General features: G+C 38.1%; 1 protein-coding gene across 8 annotated transcripts; it reads left to right on the top strand.

The window, feature by feature from the left end:
- The first annotated feature begins 218 nt into the window (after positions 1 to 218).
- LOC131794093 (uncharacterized) lies at positions 219 to 23,043 on the top strand. Of its 8 annotated transcripts, XM_066168767.1 has the most exons (4): positions 7,030 to 7,094; positions 7,671 to 7,814; positions 11,784 to 11,912; positions 18,568 to 23,043. In XM_066168767.1, exons 3-4 carry the CDS (start codon positions 11,798 to 11,800, stop codon positions 21,978 to 21,980), a joined length of 3,528 nt encoding a protein of 1,175 aa, XP_066024864.1. In that variant the 5' UTR covers positions 7,030 to 7,094; positions 7,671 to 7,814; positions 11,784 to 11,797; the 3' UTR covers positions 21,981 to 23,043. The 8 variants fall into 8 exon arrangements, with proteins under 8 accessions (XP_066024865.1, XP_066024862.1, XP_066024864.1 ...); XM_066168768.1 differs by lacking the exons at positions 7,030 to 7,094; positions 7,671 to 7,814 and adding an exon at positions 219 to 359; XM_066168765.1 differs by lacking the exons at positions 7,030 to 7,094; positions 7,671 to 7,814 and adding an exon at positions 4,842 to 5,087.
- The last annotated feature ends 1,074 nt before the right edge of the window (positions 23,044 to 24,117 follow it).

The following is a 24,117-nucleotide window of genomic DNA, read 5'->3' as shown; positions in this document are numbered from 1 at the left end:
AGTGACAGCAGACGATTAAAAACCATTCTCGCCAGCTGGGTGGCCGCTATTGTTCCGATGGTTAGAAAGTTTTTTAATTTAGCACATTTCACTCAAATAATTTTGCTTTTGTTACTGTTGCTAAGGTGCTCTAACCTACTTCTAAAGAATTTGTCACGGCCGTTGGAGGCATTATATATCGTTGGCTTTAAAGCTAGCCATGCACAGTCGCACTAAAAAGAGACACGTCCTACTGAGTCATTGTGTCGCTATGGCTGTCTTAGTCTCGTTTTCTCAATCGTTTATCCAATTTACGTGGCTCTGGTGAAGATATTTGAGCCAACTCTTCGCATTGAACGCTTCAAGTAGGCGTTTTTCAGGTAATGAAAGACTTTTTTGTTACAATTTGTTAAATTTTGTTTTTTAGATTCATCATTTCCGATGTCGCTTTATAGACAACATAAAAATGGCAGTTTTGATACACTATCAGTTAAAACACTGCAACTACTTTGATTAAAAGAGGGTTGAAAAGTCGAGGACCCGATTCCGTTTCACGTACGGATTTTTTAGAAAAATTCACGCGTGACTCGTACTTTAAACACTTTCGCACATCACGAATTTAAAAGGAAAACGGAGTTTCAGGGAACTCGAGAAGTCAGTTTATGAATTTATGAATCACGTTCGCCCTTCTGTAAAATTCGCGCATAACATTATAGTTTTGGCCCGGCTCAATCACGCGTCTGGTATAAACCCTTTTCCATCCTCATAAATTTCAGTTAGGGAGGTTTTCATTGAAGTACTCCTCTAAGAGCTAGTAAGAACTTAAATTAAATTCACACCAATGAACAGCCTATTGGACGCAAGAACGAGCGCGAGACTAAGGCGTGATTAAATAAGTCTTGCATTTCCTTTGCGGGAAGTTGGCTTCAGTTTTCAAGAGCAATGCCGCAGAGTATAAGGAAGGCTGCGGGGCTCAAGGACGTTTGGGTTCTCGATGAAAATGGTGAAATTTTCTCTTTCCCATTCCTTTCGCAGCCAGGCTTGGCGACGAAATAGCCCATAAAGCGGCCAAGCGTTCTGAAGTAAAAATCTCAAAACGGTTTCAAGTTTAATACTTGAGTCTTTTTTTAGACGGCGAAAAGCTATACGAGATGCGCAAGTTTCGACATCATGAACACCAATAGGTGAAAAGCCACTTCGGTTGCCGGCCTTGCCAACGAATCTTATTACTTGTGTTCAAATGAATTGAAGCATGACCTCCCGCCTCGACCACTGACCAATTTTCTAAGGTGAAAGATTCTCGGGGACCTTCTTTAGCACCGTCTTCATTCATGTGTTTTTGTTAACCCAGAAGGCGGAAAACACTGTCCTCTTGGGTAAAATTTCAGCTGAAAAAACTTCCAGCCGGTTAGACTTGATTTGAGTTCGTACCAGCAGTATGAGTTTACATTATATATTTACAGCCATTTATTTATCATTTCACCGGTTTATTTCGAACCAACAGAATGATCAGCTGCCGGTGGCTTGTTAACTTAGTTAGAAGAGCGATTCATCGGTATCGCGAAGGTTTAAATTCCGTACATGCCTGAATTTTTTTTGTTATTTTCCTTTTTCAGGCCTTATTTTCACCATTGCTTAAGTAGTGTTCATTACTACGAAGACCGCTTCCATATTCATTTCTTTATCCGCAGTTCACATGTATTTATAGTGAAGTATAATCTCCCCCACATTCACATAACTGTGGAAACCAACTTAAAATCTTGTTTGCGATCACGTAATTTTACTGTATCGCTACCTTAACCCTCTGATGTAGCCGTCATGTGGGGGCGGTACTCTTTAAAAGTCAGTGGGGAGAAAAAAAAGAAAATATACCATATTTTTTCTCTTCGATTTTAAACGATGCAAACAGTTGTCAGATTCATTTGGATTGTGAAGAAATGATTGAATTATTCATGTCTCTTGTAGACATGAATACATAAAAAGCAAACTTTTCCTCTCCTGTAGACATGTTAAAGAACATTATGTTTCCGTCCTTCATATTCTTTGTAAAATTGGCACGTTGCTTAAAAAGACAGCTCTATCAGTTTTGATGATTCTTGGCATCTAATGTTGATAAAAATGGCTCTCGATAAGAAAACCAAAACGTAAACAGATACGTGATCTGGGAAAACAATCGAAGGAAAACATAGTCGATCGCAAAACGAGGTAGACGAGGATGTGTTTATGGGGAGCCATTTGTGCCAAAAATATTAATCGCAGCGACAAAACTCAATCGTTAGTGCCAAAAAAGCGATTAATATTTAAGCTGTACCGATCGAGATTTATCACAAGCGATTGAAATTTTGGCAGTAAAGATTGATTTTTACCACTAGCGATTGATATTTTTGGCACAAATAGCTCCCCATATGTGTTAGCTTTAAAAACAGATAAAGTTGACCGTGAGTGCCGAGTTAGTCTAACATTACATGTTCACATGTTCTTTCTTTACACACAACTAAGAAATTTAGAGACGCTCACTGTAAGAATCTAGAAAAGAAACATAAGTCCTTGGTTGTAGCTAGTCAGTAGCTTAGAAATGCCCTTTGAGATCGACCATATTGTGCCAGTCGTTCAGGTTTGTTAATGAATATTGCCTATGTGCAACTAAGCTGCACTTGTACTCTTAGTCCATTGCAAAAGACAGCGCACGCGAACGGAACACCGCACGTGCGTAGTTATTGCATGCGTGTGTTTACGTTTCGAGAACTTCCTCGAAATATCTCGAAAATATCTAAGGTGCGCGTTAGGCAAACAAGTACATCAATGGCTTTTGATAACTTAAAAGAAACGCATTTAATTAACTTATGATGAAAGAACGTAATATCCTTGAGCAGATGTCACGATTAAATAGCTTAATATAGCTGCCACGATCTAGACAAGTTAAATATCGCGCAAGAGTACACTTTAGTGTGGCGACGGCCAAACATATAAATAGTAATTTATATTATAGTAAAGTTCAGATATAACGTGTGCTGTCATTGGTTGAAAGAGCGTGCTCTATGAGAGTATACGTTATTATAACGTGAGCAGAGATGAAAATCCTCAAAGAGAAAACGAAATGGACAGTCTGAGCTTTAAAGGTTTTCACGCTCAGTTAGATTGCAAGCTTACGTACGATAATGAAAATCAAACACACCCAACACTCGTGTAGTGTATAAAATTTCGTGTTCAAAAACAAAACAGGAATGATGAAAAATATAACCAAATTGGCATAACTGTTAGAATTCATACTAATCATGACGGTGTCAGAGCGACTGCGATCATGGTGAGGTCCATCGCGGCTCGCTTATCATGGCCATCTTCGGTCATCGCAGTGAAGCAAGGCACAGAAACTTCATCTGCCGCCCTTCGAGTGAAAAAATAAGAGCTTGCTCTGACATCCTTCCCGATGCGTTGAGTGGAAGGCCACATCAGTCACTGCAGCCGAGTTTTATGGCGCTGTCATCCTGAACGATCTTCATGTTTCCGGGTGAATTCGGCTGTCGTTCATTCATAAAACATTCGCTTTGAACAGTTTGTTTTTTGCTAGTCATGTAAAAAAACTTGCGTGTTTTTATGAGCCACAATTCGGCCGAATTTCGCTGAACGCTGATTTTACTTTCAGATTCTGTATTATAGACTAAAAAACTTCAGGCAAAAGTGTGAAATTCAACCTGCCAAACTATTTCAGTTTGTAAACTATTGCAGAATGTGAACTTTGATGATTTGACATTTTTGACAGCTTTAGTCTTGTACAGCAAATCAGATTATTTGAACCATTCTAACAGGGATACTAATTGGCGTGCTTTATGAGAGTATAGAGCATGCTGACGACACTGTTGTTCGCTTTGGAAATAAAGTTTGTTTCGAAAATTGAAACTAATGCTTGGGGAATTTAACCGATTCTTGTTATAAAACAAATAGAGAAGCCTTGACTGTGCTCTTTTCTGTTGTAAAGCACTTAGGAAGCGGCTAAAGGGTCCTAAAGCACTCAAGAAGTGGGAAGAAACTCTCGACTACGTCTGGTATTTCTCGCTACACTTCTTTCGTGCTCCAGCCGCTTCCTGCGTGCTTTACAACAGAACGGAGCACAGTTAAGGCTTCTCTATTTGTTAAATAAGGTTTTCTGGTCAATTGTAACGCATAATGCAAGAGGCTTGGTCAAGTGCCGTAAAAACTAGTTAGATTGGTCTATTGTGACTAAGGCAGCACCCAAGGTAATTATTTTTACATTAAATCTACTTATTTTGGTCTAATTTGTTGTGTACTTTGTAACATTTTTATAGGTTTAATTTCATCACTTAAACATTGTTAATCTTATGATTTAAGTTTATTGAATACAAATTGTACGCGGCATCGTTTTTCGTTGTTTAATTTAAGAAATGTTTAGTTTCCTTGTTGTGACTTTCGAAGCGTACGAATTGTATCTCTATTCGTGTTGCGCTATTTTATCTATTTCTTTGTTGTATACGCAATTTTTCATTTCAGCCCTCACGGTATTCATTCGAAACATACTTTGGATCGAGAGAATAAAATATCGGTTTGGGGAACGTGTCATAACTTGAGTCACTGGAGCAATGAGCCCATAATGAAAGCTGGAGAGTCCAGCAGTCTACACAGACGACGAAAAACAAATGATGTAAAAAAAGCCACCTTTTCCCTTTGAATTTTCATATTCATAGAGCGACAAAATAAAAGGCCTGCGGGCAGGTATCACTCTTCCGCATGTTCACGTGGGCTTACAGTAATTGTTTCGATTTTATCAGAGAATTTCCGCCGGTTGTTGTGGTTTGATGTCTTAATCCTATACTTCCTGGTCTGCTGCAACCTTGCGACATATGGAAACCGACAAATGCTGGGCGCATACGATCGCAGTGCCGAATTTCTGCTCGGAGCCGACTTAGACGCAAGGATATTTTTGGCGCCTTTGTTTATTATTTTTCTATTTTGATGGTAATCAACAAACTGTGGACTCTGCACCGTTTAACACATCAGCGCTTTTGCGGTCGGTTGTACATCGAACATCTGTTTATCTTTGGATAAACAAATGATAGAAGATTAAAATACACTGACAAGAACGACTTGATCTGGTAAGTGAGGAAGTATAGATATAATTCTTTGATCAGAGGCTCGATGTCAAATGACTTGAGGTTGAATCGAAGGTGATTCAATTAATGCTAAGCAACCCTCGAGAAAACGTGTACGAAAATGTGACGAGAGGCCGGCCTCACTCTTTGACTCAGCTCGCTATAATGCTTACAACTAATCAAATTATCAATTTAAAGCTATCTAGAAAGCGCTCGTGCGATATAGAACCGCAGAGTTTTCGTTGAATCTGTGTCCGGCTGGATGGAGAAAGTAGGGAAGCTTCGCCTAATAGCTTTTGTGTCAAGTTAGAGACTGAAATATCTTGTGCAATATTTATTACAATGTCGCCATAATGAATCCACGTTGTCATTTCCGCGTCATTGTGATTTCTCCGAGTCTGAAGAACGTACGCCACTGATCTAAACCCCTCATTGTAAATTTGAAATGTTGAGCAGAATTACCCATTTCATCTTTGAAGCTAAGTAATTAATCGTTTGTTCCCTCATTCCATCACAGTGAGATGATTTATATTTCACTCTCACTTCCCTGAAAACAATGCAAGCAAGAATATGAGTTCATATTAATGTAGTTAATCCCTTCAGCTCTAGTAACAGAACCGATTCATCTTGTTAGAAAGATGATTTTATTTATTTTTTTTATTAACGCCTATTACCAATTTAAGTGCCTCTTTTTTAACTATGTGATTATGGTGGCGTCATTGACAAATATACCTCAGACAGGTTTTTCATACAGCAAAGGTCAAGATAGTTGATGACTGACCTGCTGAAAAATACCATCTTTAAATTGCTGTTTTGTCTACCAATGCAAGTCAAGCGGAAAGCAGAGCTTTCTTTGTTAATCGTTTCGCGTCACACAGCGCCGAACGACAAGGTTCAAAATTGACTGCGGTAGGGGACCGGGGATTTTGAACGTTCATGAAATTGCAGACCTGAGCTACCACTTAAGTTCAGACCTTTTACTCTGACTAGCGTGTAATGTGTCGAGGATTAATTGTTTTTTAGTTTTCAAGCTAATGTTGATTGAAGTGAAAAAGCTCAGTTTCTCTCTCCCAATAGTTTGTCGGTTTAGTTAGCGGAATAACTTGTCTAACAATGACAGAGAGAAAAGACAACTCCATATAGAGCTCTGTGTAACAAGTCGAAACAGGGTCTGTGAACTGTCGTACCAATTTAAGAAACAGAGCTTTCAGAATATTGATATTGGCTGCCGTCCAACGGTGCTTTGGGTATGGATTATCATCAGGAATTAATGGATGCTCCCAAAACGACCGAAAGTCAATAACACTAGATATCTCGATATGAGACTAGTCTTCTCAGAAAATTCATATTGGCATCCCTGTGAGTTAGCACCGTGTATTGGTAACTTTACAATGAAGGGTTACTTAGTCAGCTGGTATTTCGGCAGAGATAATATTAGATTCCAGATTTGAAAAAAAATATATATTTATAATAATAATGATATTTCCCTTGCTATATTTTCGAGAAATTTATGTATGTGTAAGAAATTTTTAATATTCATTTCTGTGATGATGTCAATTTTATTTAACTAGAAAATTCAGTGCGTACCAACCGTTTGGAGCCTACTAAGCTTCGGTCGCCTGTCTTAGTATACGGCAAACAAAATACTTTGTCTGCTATGATCCTATATTCTCTGATTATCTCTTCGTCAACAACGGAACGACTAGCTAACCTTCTCTGACCTGTCCAGATAGTTTTTGCTGTGAAGAGAACTTACACGCTGGGAAACCCGGCCAATTCAATCCTGCTGTTCAATAGACCGACCACAGCAACTGACTGCTGTAAAAAACATACATTCCTGAAGGACCTAAAGTTGTCTTGCGTGACCAACGTGATCTTGCGTGACCAACGGAGATGCAAAACAGGTTCCAAAACTTGCTTAACGCTAGACACTCGACTACTCTTTTTAGTAATATTTCTTGTTATTGTGGACCTATCAGCATTTTAAAACCGTCACCGTCTGATTTCAAGGTACGATGAACATTTCGCTTTTTCAAAGCAACTTTATATGGGGGAAAATATCGTTCTTAGTAGCTACATTTATCGCGACCGATATCGATAGTAGCTACATATATCGCGACCGATATCGCCCTTTTAAGCGTGCTGGAAACTTTGATTTCAGCGAACCATAATACAGTAAAAGGAAACCTCGGCCTTCAAAACCGAAAACCTAGCCGTATCGCCAAGTATTATCTTTATCCAGGAGAGTTCTCAGAGGCACTGAGAAGTTTTCACATTCAACATTGCCAGTAAATTTTGAATGTGATCTCCATCAAATGACTGTATTCTTTTTCACTTTTATATTCTAAAATTACTATTTTTATCCCAATTTGGAATGTTGTGACGCAGTTTTCGTGATAGGTCGATTCATATCGTGTATGTTTATACACCTCCATGACACCTTGTGAGTTATACGTGGCATTATCGCAGATAAACGCCGATAAGTGTTATTAAATGACTGCGGGCAAGAGGGAGGGGAGACAATGCAGTTATCAAGAACAGGTGGTGGTTATGTAATTTATCTCTTACTGGCTCCTACTTAATTAGCACTGAAGCAAAACATAAACAGCGTTTTATCCCGGCGTTTGTTTACCGGAGGAGAAAGAGATGTCTACATTTGTATAGCCTGGGGTTTTCTGCGTTTCAGCGAGGAGAGAGACCTAGCAGATCGATAAAGTAAACATAGGAAATGTAAGTTTAGAGATTATTTTTATCCATAAGGAAAGTGATTTATACAACCCAGTAATAACCGTGCGATTCTGACATTACGAGAAACCATGGAGCATGGATACTTTAGAGTTCTTGTTCTCATTTTAAGCATGCATCTTGCAAAGAAAGAGTCGTAATTGATTGACATTCGAACACGTTCTCATGTGTTGAGTAATGGTTCACGAGATATCATACATGAACATGTAACAGCAAACAGAGTAAAGAATCCTCAAAGAAGGACCCTGGAATCTCAGCTTTTCGCCTTACACCTTTCAAACTCTGTGCGTCTGAAATATTTAACCAAAAGAAATTCTAATAAGTTCGCGTTTCACTCTTATGTCACGCGATAAACGACTTTAATAAGATCGATGAACAACCAGCTGTACAAGACTTTTTAATAATTCTTTAATCTCTCTGCTTTGATGGCTTCTAGTCACATGCTTGAAGGATCCGATGACGATTTGACAATAATATAGTAGTTATTTCTCTTCTACGAAGAGATGTACCTATAAATTTCCAGTGCAACAACTTACATTATCTTTGATAAAAGAAACCTATTATGATAATTTCAGCCTCAATTAATTATCCGTTTTTCTTCGCCATGTATTATTTTACATTAAGAAGTTTACACGAGAAACACTTATTACTGTAATTAATCATATGTTTTCAACATTTTCCCCGATTTTCTTCGGAGGTGGCGCTTCTCTGCAACAAAGTACATTTTTATCTTGCAAAGAGTGCTCTAGAAATTTGACTAAGTTATTTTTAACGTCTCTAAATTTCCGGTCATAAGATTAGCGAAGGTCAGATGTGATATTCAGCTTTCCAAAAACATTTCGGAATTGTTGTTTATACAATTAATTTAATCGTCCATAGAGAAAGAGAAGTCACGAAAGATAAAAATGCCCTAAAAGTTTGTCGGTAAAGATTGAAATGAGACGACGGAGTGAGAATTTTTTTAGCTTACTTTTGGAACTAGTGCCCGCGTCCTATTTTAATGTTTCATCACCGTCACCCTAGTCAACAGAACCCTCAATCACCGGCCATTCCAGAGTCATTAAACCAGTGGAAGAAAAGAAAATATAACACCTAAGGCGATTCTGTTGTCACAGTTCAGTAGTAACAGCCACTGAATTTTTTTTATTATGGAGTGCTACGGTTTCACCAAATCCTTTTTTTTGTATATCTTAGTTTATATTTGAAGATCAATGTGTCTTGATCTGATCCAAAACCTCAGTTGAGCTCGAAGGCGACCGATCGCCCTCTTTTAGGTGCTGCTAGGTAAATCGTACCTTCATTTTCACTTTGAAGTTCAACTTCCTTCCGCTCGCGCCATTATTTTTCATTAGCATATCTTTCAGACGTGATAGCCTGCAGGGAAGAGTTAAACACTATCAGCACTGTCTTTCTGGAAGATACCTTTTTCAGTCTTTATTCGCCTGCCTTGCTTTCATTTACAATACAGTTCATATGGTCATGTGAAGCTTGTGCACTTTCAGAGTGCTTTCCGTTGAAGAGCTCAGAATACTCGAGAGTTATTAATACAACAGTACCTCATAGGAAAAGCACTTTAGTGGAACTGATTAAGATTGTAACACATCAGGTATCCCGGATACTTAAACGAACTTTAAGCAACACATTTAGGCCCCCTTCGGCTAAGAGATTTTATGTTGTGGTCATCTCTTTGTCATATACTCTCGTTGAGAGCGGGAGTGACTGGAGGGAAGGAGATTGTGAAACAATAGGAACAGCCATTTTACAGCCCGTGATACAATTATAATTCTGTCAAAATATGGATTTACAGATCACTTCTGATAAGCAAACAGCCGTGCAGTAGGAGGTCCTATATCTGATTGACAACTATTCAGAACTTATATAAACGTGGTGCATTACATAACCTTGTTCTTTACACGAGTTTTCCCTTCAATTTTTTTTTTCCATTTTTTTTTTAACAGTAATCGATCCTATGGCCACCTGATATTAACGAAAAAAATAGAAAAAAAAATGAATGAATGATCGCGTTACAGCAATAGTGCCTTAGGCTGATCTTCTTGTCCCTTGGGAAGTTTTCAGCTTGACATTTCCTTTAAACAGTTAAACGCTTGCCTTTGACCGTTTGTGCGCTTAAGGGAGAACATTTGTTTACGAACTGGGTTGTAATTGTATGGATATGGCGGAAGTGAGCAAAATCAGGATTGATTTTTGCGTTGCTGTGATTCTCCTACTGAACCTCATTAGTACTTTCCACTAGTTTCTTATCAGTTTAGAGATGAATCCAGTGCTGCTTTAATGTCGCCCAGTTCAAACGCCGTGCCACTAAGTCCTCAGTCGCACCTCGCGGATAAATTATCGGTGTTTAAATAAGTTTAGCTTGGCGGGCAGATAGGCCCGATAGAGACTGTGACAGAGTGACGTGTCACTCTCAGATACAATATAGACCAAATTCACGGCAAAGGCCTGACTTCAAAGTCAGTATAGATTTGCAATGTCGTTACAATAGTTGATAAACAACTATAAGTTGATTGACAGAGGTAAAACGCCATAGCGAATTTGTTTGAATAGCTGACGTTTGGAGCGTCAAAAAGCTTTTCAGAATTCGCTTCGGAAGTTTAACTGCTTTTATCAGTCAACATATATTTGATAGCCATCTAATTGTTTCTCTTGCACATCAACACGACACAACCGTTTCTCTAGAAACTAATAGAAACCCTCGTGACTATACAGCAGGATGCTAGTGACGCACGCAGGTAAGGATCATCAGGCTGAGATGGTAAAAGCCAACAAGGGTTCAGTTTGGCTTGTAAATGTCATCCTTAGTTCATTTACTCCTCCAAGAAGTTATGAACTTGCTTCACTTGCAAAAAGTTCTCCAAACATTTCGTCCTCGGGGAACTAATAAGATGGGTGAAGGAGCAAAAAATCTCCTTAATATGCTGCAATCTTGCTCGCAATATACATTAATTTTTATTTACCTTTTCATATTTGTCTTTTAAATTATGTGACAACCATTGCATCGAGATGACGCCATGTTTCTTTATGTAGATGGTTTTTGTTCCATTTCTTTACCTGATGCTCTTTGAATCAGTCGTCGCTCGAAAGTCATCCAAAAAAAAAAGTAGAAACTAGTTAAAAGAGTAGCGTTCAGGTTAATCCCTATTGCAGAGGGCTCATCAGCCCGATTAGTTCATTGGGACTACTGAAAGTGCAAGTATACAGCATAGTGCTTTGCTATGGTGCTGCGCCTTAAAAATGGGCTTCGTCTAAGGATATTCAGTTTGAAGAATGCAGCTCAAATTCGTCAGCTTTCCAGTGTTAATCATCATCATTCTTAACTAAATGTTTGTCTACCAAAGAGAATGCGTTTTTTTTTATTTCATTCTCTTTAAAGGTAAATTTAGTATCAACTGGCATCTGGATCACCTCTCTCAATGGTCTGCCTTTAATTGTCAGATCGATCCAGATTATGGATGAATATATTGCTCCATAAAAGTAACATAAGAGAGATCAGAACCGGTATTGTTCTATTGTGTATGAGCGATTGAATGTATCTAAGACGAATGATGGACTGTGCACAGGATCGACTGCTTTTGTGGTAGGGCTCTATAAAGGTTTCGATTGATCAACTTCAGCATGTTAACTGCGCCATTCTGTTGACGATAAACAAACTCATTTGAACTTTGTCTAATAGTAGTGCAGGATTTGTGCCGCTTTCAAGCGGAGGCGTTTTTAGGGCAGCAAACAAAGTAAAATCGTCCTGTACGATATCATTGCGGTAGAGTTGCTCTTTATACTTTCACCTACATTTCTGCGTAACAATCCCATGTGAAAAATTCTGACCATTGAAAGAACTGACCGTAAACTGTAATTTTACGAACTTATAGCAGTGATTTACAGACGAATCTTTTGTGAATGGTCTGAAGAATATGATAATTATTCTCATTTCATGTACAGACGATCCCCTCGACATGACTGATGTCTATGGATATGATAGATGTATTCAGCAGTCTCATCAAATGTTATCGACTCAAGACTCAAACCGAAGCCCACGGCACACACAATCCGGCGTAGGCTATGCGAGAGGTAAGAACACCGTCGACTTGTAGCAGAGATTAGGAAGGTATCATCAAGACGTTCTTTTCATATGTTATGATTATGCAACAAGCTGAACAATGTCAAAGATAATTGAATGCTGGGCTAAGTAAACACAGCTGAACTTTAATCCGGACAATCGGATTGCGCGTGCTACTGCCGCTGATTCTCGGGCGATGTAATTTTCGCGATCAAAGACACTAGTAAAACTTAAAATTGACAAAAAAATGATACTGTGAAAATAAGCGACGGGTTTCATTTAGGTATAAAACCTAAACTGGAGTCCTGAAATGAGCAGTAAAGTGTACCTCCTTCATTTGCATCTCAGTAGTCCAATAGGTGCTTTTGTATGTTTTTAAATGGATACAAAAGACGTTTAGTGATCAGCCACTCAGTGCATTTTTTTGCCGATTTTGTTGCGTACGAACACCTCATTTTATTTAAATTTTTTTTTGTGTTCCCGTAAATTATGGTTAAGGAAAACTTAATTGGAACAGTGAGAATCAGCATGAAATTTCATTTGTATTCATCATGAATACAAATCATAAAGTTCCTCGAGGCAATTATATTTATGTTCCTTTGTAGTCTCGCAAAATTAATTCAGCTAAAACAAACTTGTCTAGTATTAGTTATACGGTGAGTCATTCTGGTTTGCATTGTATTCATCTATTGGCAGAGCTTTACTAAGAGATAAGTAAACCGAGCGAACTAAAAGTAACCCTATATGTGAGATATCTTTAAAATACGACCATGGCGACTCCTTTTGATAAAAAGCCAACTCAAACGATCACGTCACCGGTTTCATAAACAAAACAATTACCACGAGAAAAAAAAAAAGAAAGAGCCGAAGTAATAATAAATTTTCGTATCACATACTCAGACCTACTTAAAGCAGCATTCGTTTGAGAGGAAACACAAGCTATCTATTCTAAATTCTGGTAACATTATAATCTTCTAGGACCTTTATTAGACATAGAATCTTTTCATTTTAATTTATCTTTTCTCATCCCTGTTCATATCTTTGACAATCATTTACATTCTTGTGGAACAAATTCTGTGCTGATCAATGAAAAAACGTTCTTTAATCTAGCAATACCTTTAACACCACCGCCCCAAAATTCGTGTTTTATTCTAAATTACAGTGAAAAGAGAATGGAAAAACTATTAATAGGCGGATAGGGGAAGAGAAAAGAACAACGTTAAAAAAACAACATCAACCTTAAAAAACCTTTAATCGTTACATACACACACCAAAAATTACGTGAGCAAATGAATATAAATATACGGCTAATGAACTGATAAACGGGGTAATTTTCTGAAGAAACTGTGGAGTTGCGTCGGTTGGGGAGTATAACATGATAATTTGTTTTTACTCAACTGAGTTGATAATGTAAATTGGCTGCCATAAAGAGTTTTCTAAAGCTGATGCCTCGAGCGTTAGCTCATCGTCAGATCGAATGGAGTAATAGACACGTCTAAGTTAAGTGACATTAGGAAAACGAAAAGTGCTAATAATGTGTGCCAAAAAAATTAGCGGTAAAATGAACAATGCATAATTATCACTAACTTCGTCAATGTGCTATTTACAGTTACAGATGAACCCCCATAACTCGAATTGCCAAGGGAAATTGAAATTACCTCGAGTAATCTGGGTTTCGAGTTAGAGGGGTTTTGAACAAAAAGACCAGAAATACTTGATTAAAGGAGTTTTCTGCTTACACATTGCATAGTAAGATTTCTAGCGATTTAAGAGCATAAAAACGACAAAACAAAACAAAACAAAAGCATGAAAACCACGAATAAATGAGATTAAGTGTAATCTTTTGGTGCAAAATGTTATGGCTCATTAGTCTGCAAAAGTGAAAATCGACTTTGAGTTATTGAAGGTAAAATTACATAGAAAATTATCTAAAGTTAAGTAAAATTCGCTTCGAGTTAGCGGGGTTTCGAGTTATCGGGGCATCGAGTCATAGGGGTTAAAATTACAATAAATTTAGGAGGCAAATCCAAGGGAAATCAGTTTTGCTTTGAGTTAGTAGGGAATTCGAGTTACCGAGGGTTCGAGTTTTTGGGGTTCAACTGCAACACCACGAATATAGCAGTTACCTTGTAGAGCCAAACAAGAAAGGAGGGGAGATCTATCACTCCTTAGTAGAAGAAACTTTCCTCTTTCTTCAAAGGACGGATCAGTGAAATTTTTTTGCAGATATGGCGACTTGAATTTTTAGTTCATTTATCACTACATAATTTAAGGCGCGCTGATCGGATAGCTCGAAGGTGAGTAGCTAAGTATAATCAATCACCGAGAAGACAGAGGGAAGCGAAATGGCCTCTCATTTTGGAAAATTTTAACAATAATCAAGAACAGAAAAATGGAAAATCAAGTGCACTTTGGTTGCACATTATTTAGTGACAGGTTTTCGTTGACCTTTTTTTTAATCTTTTGATAATTGTGTTTGAAATTCTAACCTGGAATTTTAGGACGAAATATTAAAACATGTAACAAATCAAAATATGTAATGTAGGGTAGCACCATATTTAAGATGTAAACAATGAAACATCGAATGTATTGCAACATAGTTTCAGCAACAAAAGTTTTATTTGCCCACAAGAAAGTGTAGCGGTACTCTCTGCTCATGGCAGTTAATATCCACTGCTACGTGCGCAAGGCCTTACAATTTGTGAGTATTTGACACAAATAGAGCATTTTCGGTCGGGTAGTTATTCAGCTTGTGTGCCATAAACTAGGACGCTTATTCTCCTCAGCGTCGATGAAATTGAAGGACAATTACCTCCATTTTCAGAGAATAAGTTTTTGTTATTGTCACAGGAGAACGTGTCACGGTTTTTTAAAGATACCTAAAGCTTAGACCGTGAGGAATTAACACGAAATTACATACTTACGACGCTGCGAAATGACAGTGGTGGGAATTGTGATAAAGATTTATAAAACTACTCTTTTAAAAATGGTGCAGTTACTTCTACACGTAGACTTTCCCACGACAATTGCATTAACTCTTTCGCTCCAAAAGTCTCTTTCTTCTTATTGTCCGTCATAAAATTCTTAAGATGTTATTTCACTGAGTTTAGTTTTAAATCAACTAATAATCCCCTACTTGATCTTTCTCTTTATTTTCATCTCTTTTCTACTTGATATTGAATTGGTATTGTTAGGAGAAATTCTGTTTTGGTCACTCGAGGGAGTTAAAGGATTAATGACTTTTATAGACAACACAATTATTATTGTGCAGTTGGATCAGCAGGGAAATCTCAGAGGCACGTAAAATCACGAAGCAGTCACTATAGATCTATCTATAGTTAAAAGCAGAATGAGAAATTGGAATTTCGAATATAAGAGCTCTCTGGTACTTTTGATTTAGCTTAAACCTTTGCGTATTTTATGATAACACTGCCGTACTTTTAAAGGAATAAATTGAATGAAAATGAAAATGAAATGAAATATTAATTAATCCTATTTCGTCCAGACAATAAAATGCTAAAACTACACTGGGGCAGCTCAGAAAGCAAAGTTTCACCACTAGGTCAGATTGTAGTTGATAAATTGTTTTTAAAATGATCAGAAAAATATAAAAATTTGTGACCTTAATGGGTTCAAAGCATATATATTGGATGACCGCTTTTATTCAAGTTGCTTTCAAGTTTTCGAAAATATTTCATTCTTGTTTTAATTAGGATCTTCCGTTGGTATTCATGTTTTTATCAATTCAACGAAAATGTTATCCTGCATGTAAGGATATACTTAAACATCATGGAAATTCTGGGACGTGACCGCCTCATCAAGTTCATTATGCATATAAATATTTTGCAGCAGTTGATATAATAAGGACCTCATACTAGGCAGGTATCATTTGACCCCAGTGAACGTCTAATTAGTTGAAAAATAAAAAAAGCTAAATAAACTTAAAAAAAAAAATCTGAAAAAGCAAAAGAACAATTTCCATTATATACTTGTATATGGATAGAAATTGGATAGACAAAACTTTATACAACTGTTTGTGTGAGTATGAGAGAGCGACGTTTTGTGGAATATTATTAGTGTAATCTGTAAGGTTTCACATTACTACAATACACTATTTGACTGGAGAGATTTTTCTTTTCTGACTATTGATTTAAAGAGTTAGGTGCAAGTAAAGCGTCTCATTATATATATCTTACACTTAAGAACTTCGGATCAAAGTGACACTTAAAGTTTAGTCAGTGTGAAATAGTATCATTTTGCCGGAGAGAAAAAAAAATTCCCAGATCCTGACCAAGCAGAGCCGTGAAGGTAATTAAAGTAGCACAAATGTTTTCACAGCTGTGCTTAGGTCGGGAAAATTACCAAAAGAGTTTGCATGACTAGGTGTTTTTGAAAAATAATTTTCTGATATTTAGATTTTGGACAAACACATGTAATTATTTGTCGTTATCAATTGCAGTTAAAATGAGAATATTTTAACCAATCACTGACCGCGAAATTTATATTGAAAGGGTAAATAGATTCTTTTAATTTATCCGTTGGCCTTTTAAAGCAATTAAAGTTGATACTTTATGTGACCAAACAGCTGGTTGTGTTTTATTTTGTAATCAACCTTGTCTTCATCGATGGTCGACCTAGTTAAAAATGATTAAGTTGGCGGTGTTTTGTCTTCAAACAAATCCAAGATCATTAAAAATGGAAGCGTTTACTCGTCTGATCAACCACTACCTTCTCATCGAAAAGAGAGCAAGGAAAATTAACGAGGGAAAGAATTTGATTCCAAGAGGGGAAACATTATTAGGTGACGCACAGGTGTGCATGGTGTTGATATTGCAAACAGGACCGTTAAATTTCCACCTGTCTGACAATATTAAGACAATAATCCTGTAACCCAGTGTTCTCTGCTGAACATAATCCATATTTAATGTCACTTCGCTGTGAAAAGCTTTTTGTGTGATGCTTTTCTCTGCTAAGTCTTTGATAATCACTCAAATGAGTGCAGACTCTAATTTATAATCACAAGGCATTTTGATTTGTCCTTAGTCTCTCTCGAACATTTTAACGAGTACTCAGTGCACGATCAATTTGTAGTGAAAATAATGTGGGATAATGACAGCTGCGATTGACTGATGATATAGTTTTGTTTATTCACTCAGCTGTAGAGGTCTTTTAGATAAGGAGATTAAAGAGTCTATCCCTGGGATAATTACGTGCTTTTTTTCTATTAAACAAGAAATGTAAATTAGGTGTGTAGTGGTCGAGTAATGAAGACATGATTACTCGTTAAGACATCGGCTTTGGCAGAAGGCGGAAAAAAACGTCCTTCCAATGGAGGAAATTCCATCTGCATGGAAGAATGGTAATTACGCGTGTTTCGTCTGAAATAATTTCATATCGCGCAACGTGATTGACAGAAGTAACTTCATTCAGTTAAAGCGCTATTGTCCACATTAAAATTTAGCAGTTCAGTCGAGCTGCTTAGCGTGACAGAACCGGAATAGTATTTAATCTTTCTGTTGCTGTGTACTCCATCTAGTTTAAAATTTACATCTGTCGTGTTTAGGCTCAGCCTTAAAAGTTTATGGGGTAGCACCACTGACTTGAGAATCTCTGGAAGAGTTATCTGATGAAAATATGGCGGACTAAAGATGGACTGAACTCCTTTCTTGAACGTTTATTTAACATGGAATGCTTTTTCATTATTATTATTTTTTGAGCTTAATTGATTATACTTGATCCTTGGAATATTAAAATGCCTACGTGAACAGACAGTACAAGTTCCAAATCAATTAAGTCTAAAGTTTTTTTTCTCCTTTACTTTTGTTCTGTTTAGTTTGAGTTTACATTTACATTGAGAAACATTCGCGTGAACGCAGAAAAACGCTTTCGTAATAAAGCAAACTATCTGAAATGAAAATTAGCAACAGTATATTATCAAACTTGTTTGAGAAAACATGTCTATGGTTGCCTTTATTTAGATAGAGAACGATGAATGCGATGTGTAGAGCTGTGCGCATTTCAACCTTTTCGAGATCGACGATACAATGCATCTGTTTTACGATATCATTTTGCTGATATATCAAGCGTTACTTAACACGATTAAATATCTAAATAACCTTTGTTTGAGGAAAGGGTTCAAATAATGTTAGAACTAAAGCTAACTGAAAATGCATTTAATCAGTGTAACGTAAATGATTAAATACGGAAACCCACTGCAAGTTCCTAGTGTAGTGTTCGCCTCTCCCCAATGACAAACTTATGATGTTTCTGATCGAAGTTTCTGTAGCACTGTGCACTTACCCATAAACGTAATTAGAAATAGCACACGGTCTAAGCTGTGAAGATTTAAAGAAGATAGCAAAAAATTAAATCATTTGGTTTCATCCACTAAGTTGGTAATGTAAATTGGCCACTGTTGAGAGTTTTTACAGTTTACAGTTGGAGTGTTCGCCCTTCGCCAGAGTGAATGATCGATGTGGGGCTAACGCTTGACACGTCAGCCTTAGAGACTCTCTACGGAGGCCAATTTACATTGTCAATTCCTCCGATCAAGCCAAATCACGCAGCACCACAGTTTCTTTGGAAACTTACCCTCTTTGTTCACTTGAAAAGAAATTACCTACTAAATGTATTTGTCTGCAAATGTCTTTTTTTATTTTTTTGCAGGCCGCATTCAACAACCTGTTGCAAGAATGCATCTTCCTCATCTCTCCTCTACTGGAGGACTCGCCTGCGGCTCGTCACCATTTAATGATGATCTCTCACCGGTGGCCAATTCATCTTTCCACCCACACTGTATGCCAGGCAGCCCTCATCGTCCTTACTTACATAGTGCCCTCAGTGATACTAGCTGGCCCGTTGTGCAACCAGTCTTCATGCCAGTGGACACAAACCAAATTCGTTTTCAAAGTAGATGCCACCACCATCCATCGCCTTGCCATATGAGCGTGTGTAGTTGCTGTGATCATCTCAGCCCGTATGGCTGCTCTGCTTTCGCTAAACGATCACGCCTCGAAGGAGGAAGGCAGCTTATTCCGATCGAGACTGGAGTTCCAAGTCATGTGATAAATGTGAGAGCACAAAACTCGCACGTGGACCCAAAATTGCCATTGAGATCTCCACAGACACGCAGACCCCCAGACTCTCCTCCACCTCTCGTGAAAATTTCTCCGACTATCATCCATAAGAAGACACCAGGGACACATTCGATACCTGAAACACGAAAAACATTGCACTCGAGAGGTTCTTCAGTTATTGCAACCAGAAATGTCGAATCAGTCCAAAGACACGACAGCCTCAAAGATAGAATTAATAGTTCTGGGGCGTACTCTATTGCGTTAAGAGATTTTTCATCCACATTGCGTAAAATTGGTCCGCATGGCCTCCCTAAGAATTACTCTAAGCTTTCAAAATGTGACACAGAGAGTGTTCCGGAGTCAAAAAGCAAGACGAATTGTAAGAAATTTAAGAAAGATGAGGTTGAATGTGAGCAATGCCATACTTCGGCGCATCATGAAAACCCGAAGGACGAATTCGTGCCACCACACCAGGCAGAAATAGATTACATTGAAAATCATGATAGGTGTTTTGGACTCAAGATGGGGCCAAACGAAAGTATAAAGCACTTTCTTTCTACTAAAGTTGGCGAGGACACCCAAGACTTCAATCAAACACGAAATGAAGAACTACAACAGAACTATAGAAAACGATCGCTTGCAAAATACCGTGAGCAATTTTATGTTGCATGTGAGTGCTCCCAAACCTATCAACCTTATCGTTATGATGGGAATTTAGAACGAAATCAACTTGTTCAACGTATACCAGTGAAAACGACGCGGCGGAAATCTGTAATTCGTCATCACCAAACCACCATTCCAACCTCCTCAGATCAAAAGGAAGAACCTCAAGTCAACACAACAAAGAAATGTTATTGCTATGAAAGCAGCAATCCAGAAAATCAAGAGTTCAAGGAGCGCCCAGTTGTTTCACCCACGGAGCGAGTGATATGCAACACAGAGTTTTCCAACCATTTAGAATGCGATCAAAAGTTTATAACTAAGGCTGTGAATAAAATTGGTCGATGCTACCCCATATCAAGAGAAGACAGCCATCAGAAGTTCGACGATGTCTCCATCAAGTCGGAAGCTTTATACTCGAGATTGCCCGAATCAAACGTTCCGCAATTACGTCGTGGGAGACCTCGAACTCGAGGTATTAGGGATAAAGGTCCCATCTACGATGGAAGTCTGACTTTCGGTACTTTCAACAACCAGTCTCGTCTGAAAGTAATCACATCGGGTGATATACCTAAGTTAAATCGCAACCGAGAAGATCCGTATGATGAAGTGTTTTATGAACCATCCTGTGCTGACATGAATAACAACGACACGGTCGCGCCAGACGACAGCCGATATCGATCAGCTGCGTCTGAAAATCACTCAAACACGACTACTAGACTTCTAATAAATGGACACCAAATAAGAAAGAAATTTACATTTCTGGGTCAGACTAAGCAAGAAATGTACGCCAAGGAACCTCTGGATGGAAACACAAATGCCAAGATTGCATCTTCTCCTGAATACAGCAACGAATATGGTCCACAGCGGAGAGGCTCACTGACGCATTATCACGAGGCATCCGGAGACAACTATCAGAAATCCCCGTCTGCCTTAAATGACCGGACTTATTACGTCAGTGTCTCACGCCCAGGGATAAAAAGAAGTCCATCTACACCTTGCTATGGTTCTTCAAGGTTTGTTATGAGTCTTAATGATTTACTGAAACGCAGGACGAAATCAGCAGAAGAACTTTCTCGAACAAAGAGTTTCCCGTTCTATAGTAAACAGAGGCAAGATAACCTACAATTTGAAAATAATCCAAATGAAGCCCACAATTCACATAGCAAAGAAGAAATCGAAGAGGTAGCAAAGGCAAACGGCAGGTGGGACTCCAAAGCTCCTGAAAAAAACCGAAGCGCAGAAAACTTTCACTGCTCTGTGGACCAAAGTGACGTGATGGAATTTGGAAAGAAGGGACCAAAAGCTCTGCATACAATTGGAACAAAAGAAGAAACGAGACTGCCATCGACTATTAGATTACCCACGACCAAACGGGAGCAAGTCAAGTGCCATGATTTTAAAGCTAAAGGAACCAATAGCCAAGAAAACAAAGTTTCCATTGATGTAGGAAAGAGGTGTCAATCTCCAGACAGTTCTATGTTACCAACGGATTGTCCTATGTCAGAAGCAGTACCACCTCCACCCGCTGAAGAGGAAACTAACGGCATGAACGAAAGTTGCGGTGGTTATGCAATAGACCATAGTTTTCTTCCCAAAATTGTGGCCGTACATTCTATTGCCAATCGAGATGATACGCCTCGGAAAAGCGATCCCAAGATATTCTCTGAGAACAATAAGAAATATTGGAACGATCTTCTTAAGAAACTCACCTTTGAGATAAGCAATGGTTATGAAGACACTCAATCACTAAAGGAGCCTATTGAAAGGACCCCTGCATCACACCATAAAAGGAACAGCTGCAGTAGTCTCCTAGAGGAGAGCAAAGTTCATGATTCTCAATATGAATCTTCCCCGAAGGACGGTGTTGCCTTTCTTCGCAATGTGGACTCGAGCAATTTATGCGGGGTCAAGATGAATAATGGCAGTGCTCAGCGCAATATGGACCACTGTCACGTATCGTCATCCCAAAATCTGACATTACAAGTTCCAAGTCCGTTACCTATCGTTGAATCTGAGGCGAAAAAAACTTCGTTACCGCGTAAAAAACAAACCGTCGCGGAATTGAGCCAGAAAATCTTGACTACTCGCGAGAGGATCAAGCAGGAGACAATTGCCTGGAAAAAGAAACTTCTTTATAGCTTGGAAGCTATATTTATAAAAAAATTACGAAAACTTGAGAGGGAAACCGGTGAGAAAGCCGAAATTTCCATTGAAGAAGCAATGACTAAGGAGGAGTCGAAAGAAAAGAAAAATGGAACCAAAGAGAAACGACAAATCCATAGTGAAAAGGAGAAGATCTCTGAACCATGTTACAAGCAAACTACGAAAAAGAAACTGTAAACAGTTAGTGAAATATCAAAGTAATTTTGTTCCCTACATTATTTGCACAAACACTCGTTTACGTTTCACAAAACTAATACCCCTTTTGACACCAGCAAAACATGTTTAGTTAAACTGGGTTTATCTGAATGAAAGTCAGAAACAGAACTGAAAATTGAATTTTCCGTAGGATTCAAGTAGTCACTGACTTGTAGTTTCAATGTGCTAGATTTGAAGTGGACGAGCATCGTTTTAAGCGGCTCCCATGAAGGAAACAGATCTATCATTTAAAATTATGCACGTTTTAAAAAACAGCTTTAATGACATATTTACCCTTTGGTGTAAGTGCGGTAAAAGGTCCTGAATTTTTGTTTGAATCTTTTAACCCTTGAACTCCCAAGTTCTGACTGATAATTCTCCCCACTAGCTGCTTCAAGTTTCCTTGTAAATAAATGACCAGAATTTGGAGATAGATCAATTTTGATAACAACTCTTACCTGATAAGTTTGCGTATTCTCATTACATTTTCCCTATAATGTTTGGATTTTTTTCAGGGAGAAGTTATATGTTACTCACTTCTGGGAGTCAAAGAGTTCATGCTTTAACCTCCCTCCTATATGAATATGGCCTTTTCTTAAGGACTTTTATTTCATAATTTTTTTGAATTAGCATAGCCCAGCTTTTTATACTGTATAAGTTATCTCAATCTACAGTTTCGACCGCATTTCACAAGCGGCAGTTTTGGACGAGACGTTGCTCAGATCGAGTCTAACTACGAAAGAAGTTATGAAAAATGGCGACCTACTGATAGCTCTTTTTGCATCACTAGATATCAAAACTATATCAAATTTCTATTTAGCTTCGGCTCGAGTTGAACATAGATTGAGCTTTCATGATCAGCGGGTGATATTCATGATGTCTCAATTCGTTTATATACATACTGTATTTCATAATTAATAATTAATGAATTTCTGTCTTCATTACATGGGCGTTCCCTAAGGACAGAGTGGACGCTTTAAATGCGTGATTTGATTTAATTAAACAAAATCTCACCAATTTATCATGTTGAGGAAAAACAATATATACTTGCAGTAAAATTTTGCCTCATGCAACCTCTCTCGCGTGCTTATTTTTGAAAGGCAGGTCAAGCGCGTTCAGGAATACTACCGTTTGTTCCGTTTGTAAAAGAGCCTATCATTGACGGGCCGCTTATTATTTATCGCCTAGGAGGTCGGACACGATAAAACTATAACCTAGTCCCCCCATAAGGTTCTGTAATATACTTATGATCCCTTTTCTTCTACCTCCCAATGCTAGGATATCGGCGTTGCCGGCTTTACCTCCCGATACTGATACTACCACTGAAAAAAATCATTCGATCATTTGACCCAACCCCCCACCGATACTGATACTACCACTGACTACCACTGAAAAAAATCATTCGACCCAACTCCCCCCCCCCGCCCCGATTAAAAGGGCCGGTCCCTAAAAAGGATAATTAAAAAAATAAGCAACGGCATACTGACTGATTTAAACCAGATGCTCACAGCTCAAATCAGAGGAATATAAATGGCAGATGGTACGGGAGTTTGTATTGACGTTGCGAGGGTGAAATGGTTCAATATCAAGAGGTTAATGGTCTCATCGCTGCCGCAAAAAGGGGTGACTCACCTTGGCCTCAAAAAATGCTCAAATGAGCTAAAAATACCTTTGGCTCCTCATAGATATGAGCTAGCGTGTTAAATGCTTAAAATGTATACCGGCTACCTACGGCAATAAATACTTGATATGATGACACGAACATTATCATTGGAAGCAAATATTATGATAAATCCTGATCGAAGTCCACAACTGAATAAATTCAAATTTTTCAAAGCCGTGGCTAAATTTCAAGGCTTTCAAAAATTTGAGCCTGAAACGGATTAAATTGGAACTATTTGAAGAGTTATTTTTTCAGTATTGCAGTATTTTTCCAATATTGCCTATTGTGTATACTTGATCATAGTATGAAGCTATTAAGGGCCGGATCTCAACTAAGTACTTCCAGTACCAAGTACTTACAGTAAAAGCACGTGACGTTTGTATGCTTTGCGGATCTATCAAATACAGGAACATGGCCTATGGTTTCAGTTTATTTATCTTCTCATTTTTTTCAAAA

This window comes from Pocillopora verrucosa, chromosome 6 (assembly GCF_036669915.1).
Source record: "Pocillopora verrucosa isolate sample1 chromosome 6, ASM3666991v2, whole genome shotgun sequence".
Lineage (NCBI taxonomy): Eukaryota > Metazoa > Cnidaria > Anthozoa > Scleractinia > Pocilloporidae > Pocillopora > Pocillopora verrucosa.
Note: the sequence above shows the minus strand (reverse complement) of the source record. Positions and strands in the feature narration are given on the sequence as shown.

What these genes read in the sequence shown, in the direction of transcription:
- LOC131794093 (XM_066168768.1), top strand. Translation starts at nt 11,798, where the DNA reads ATGACTGATGTCTATGGATATGATAGATGTATTCAGCAGTCTCATCAA. An exon ending in CGGCGTAGGCTATGCGAGAG is followed by an intron (nt 11,913 to 18,567) that starts GTAAGAACACCG and finishes ATTTTTTTGCAG; the next exon opens with GCCGCATTCAACAACCTGTT.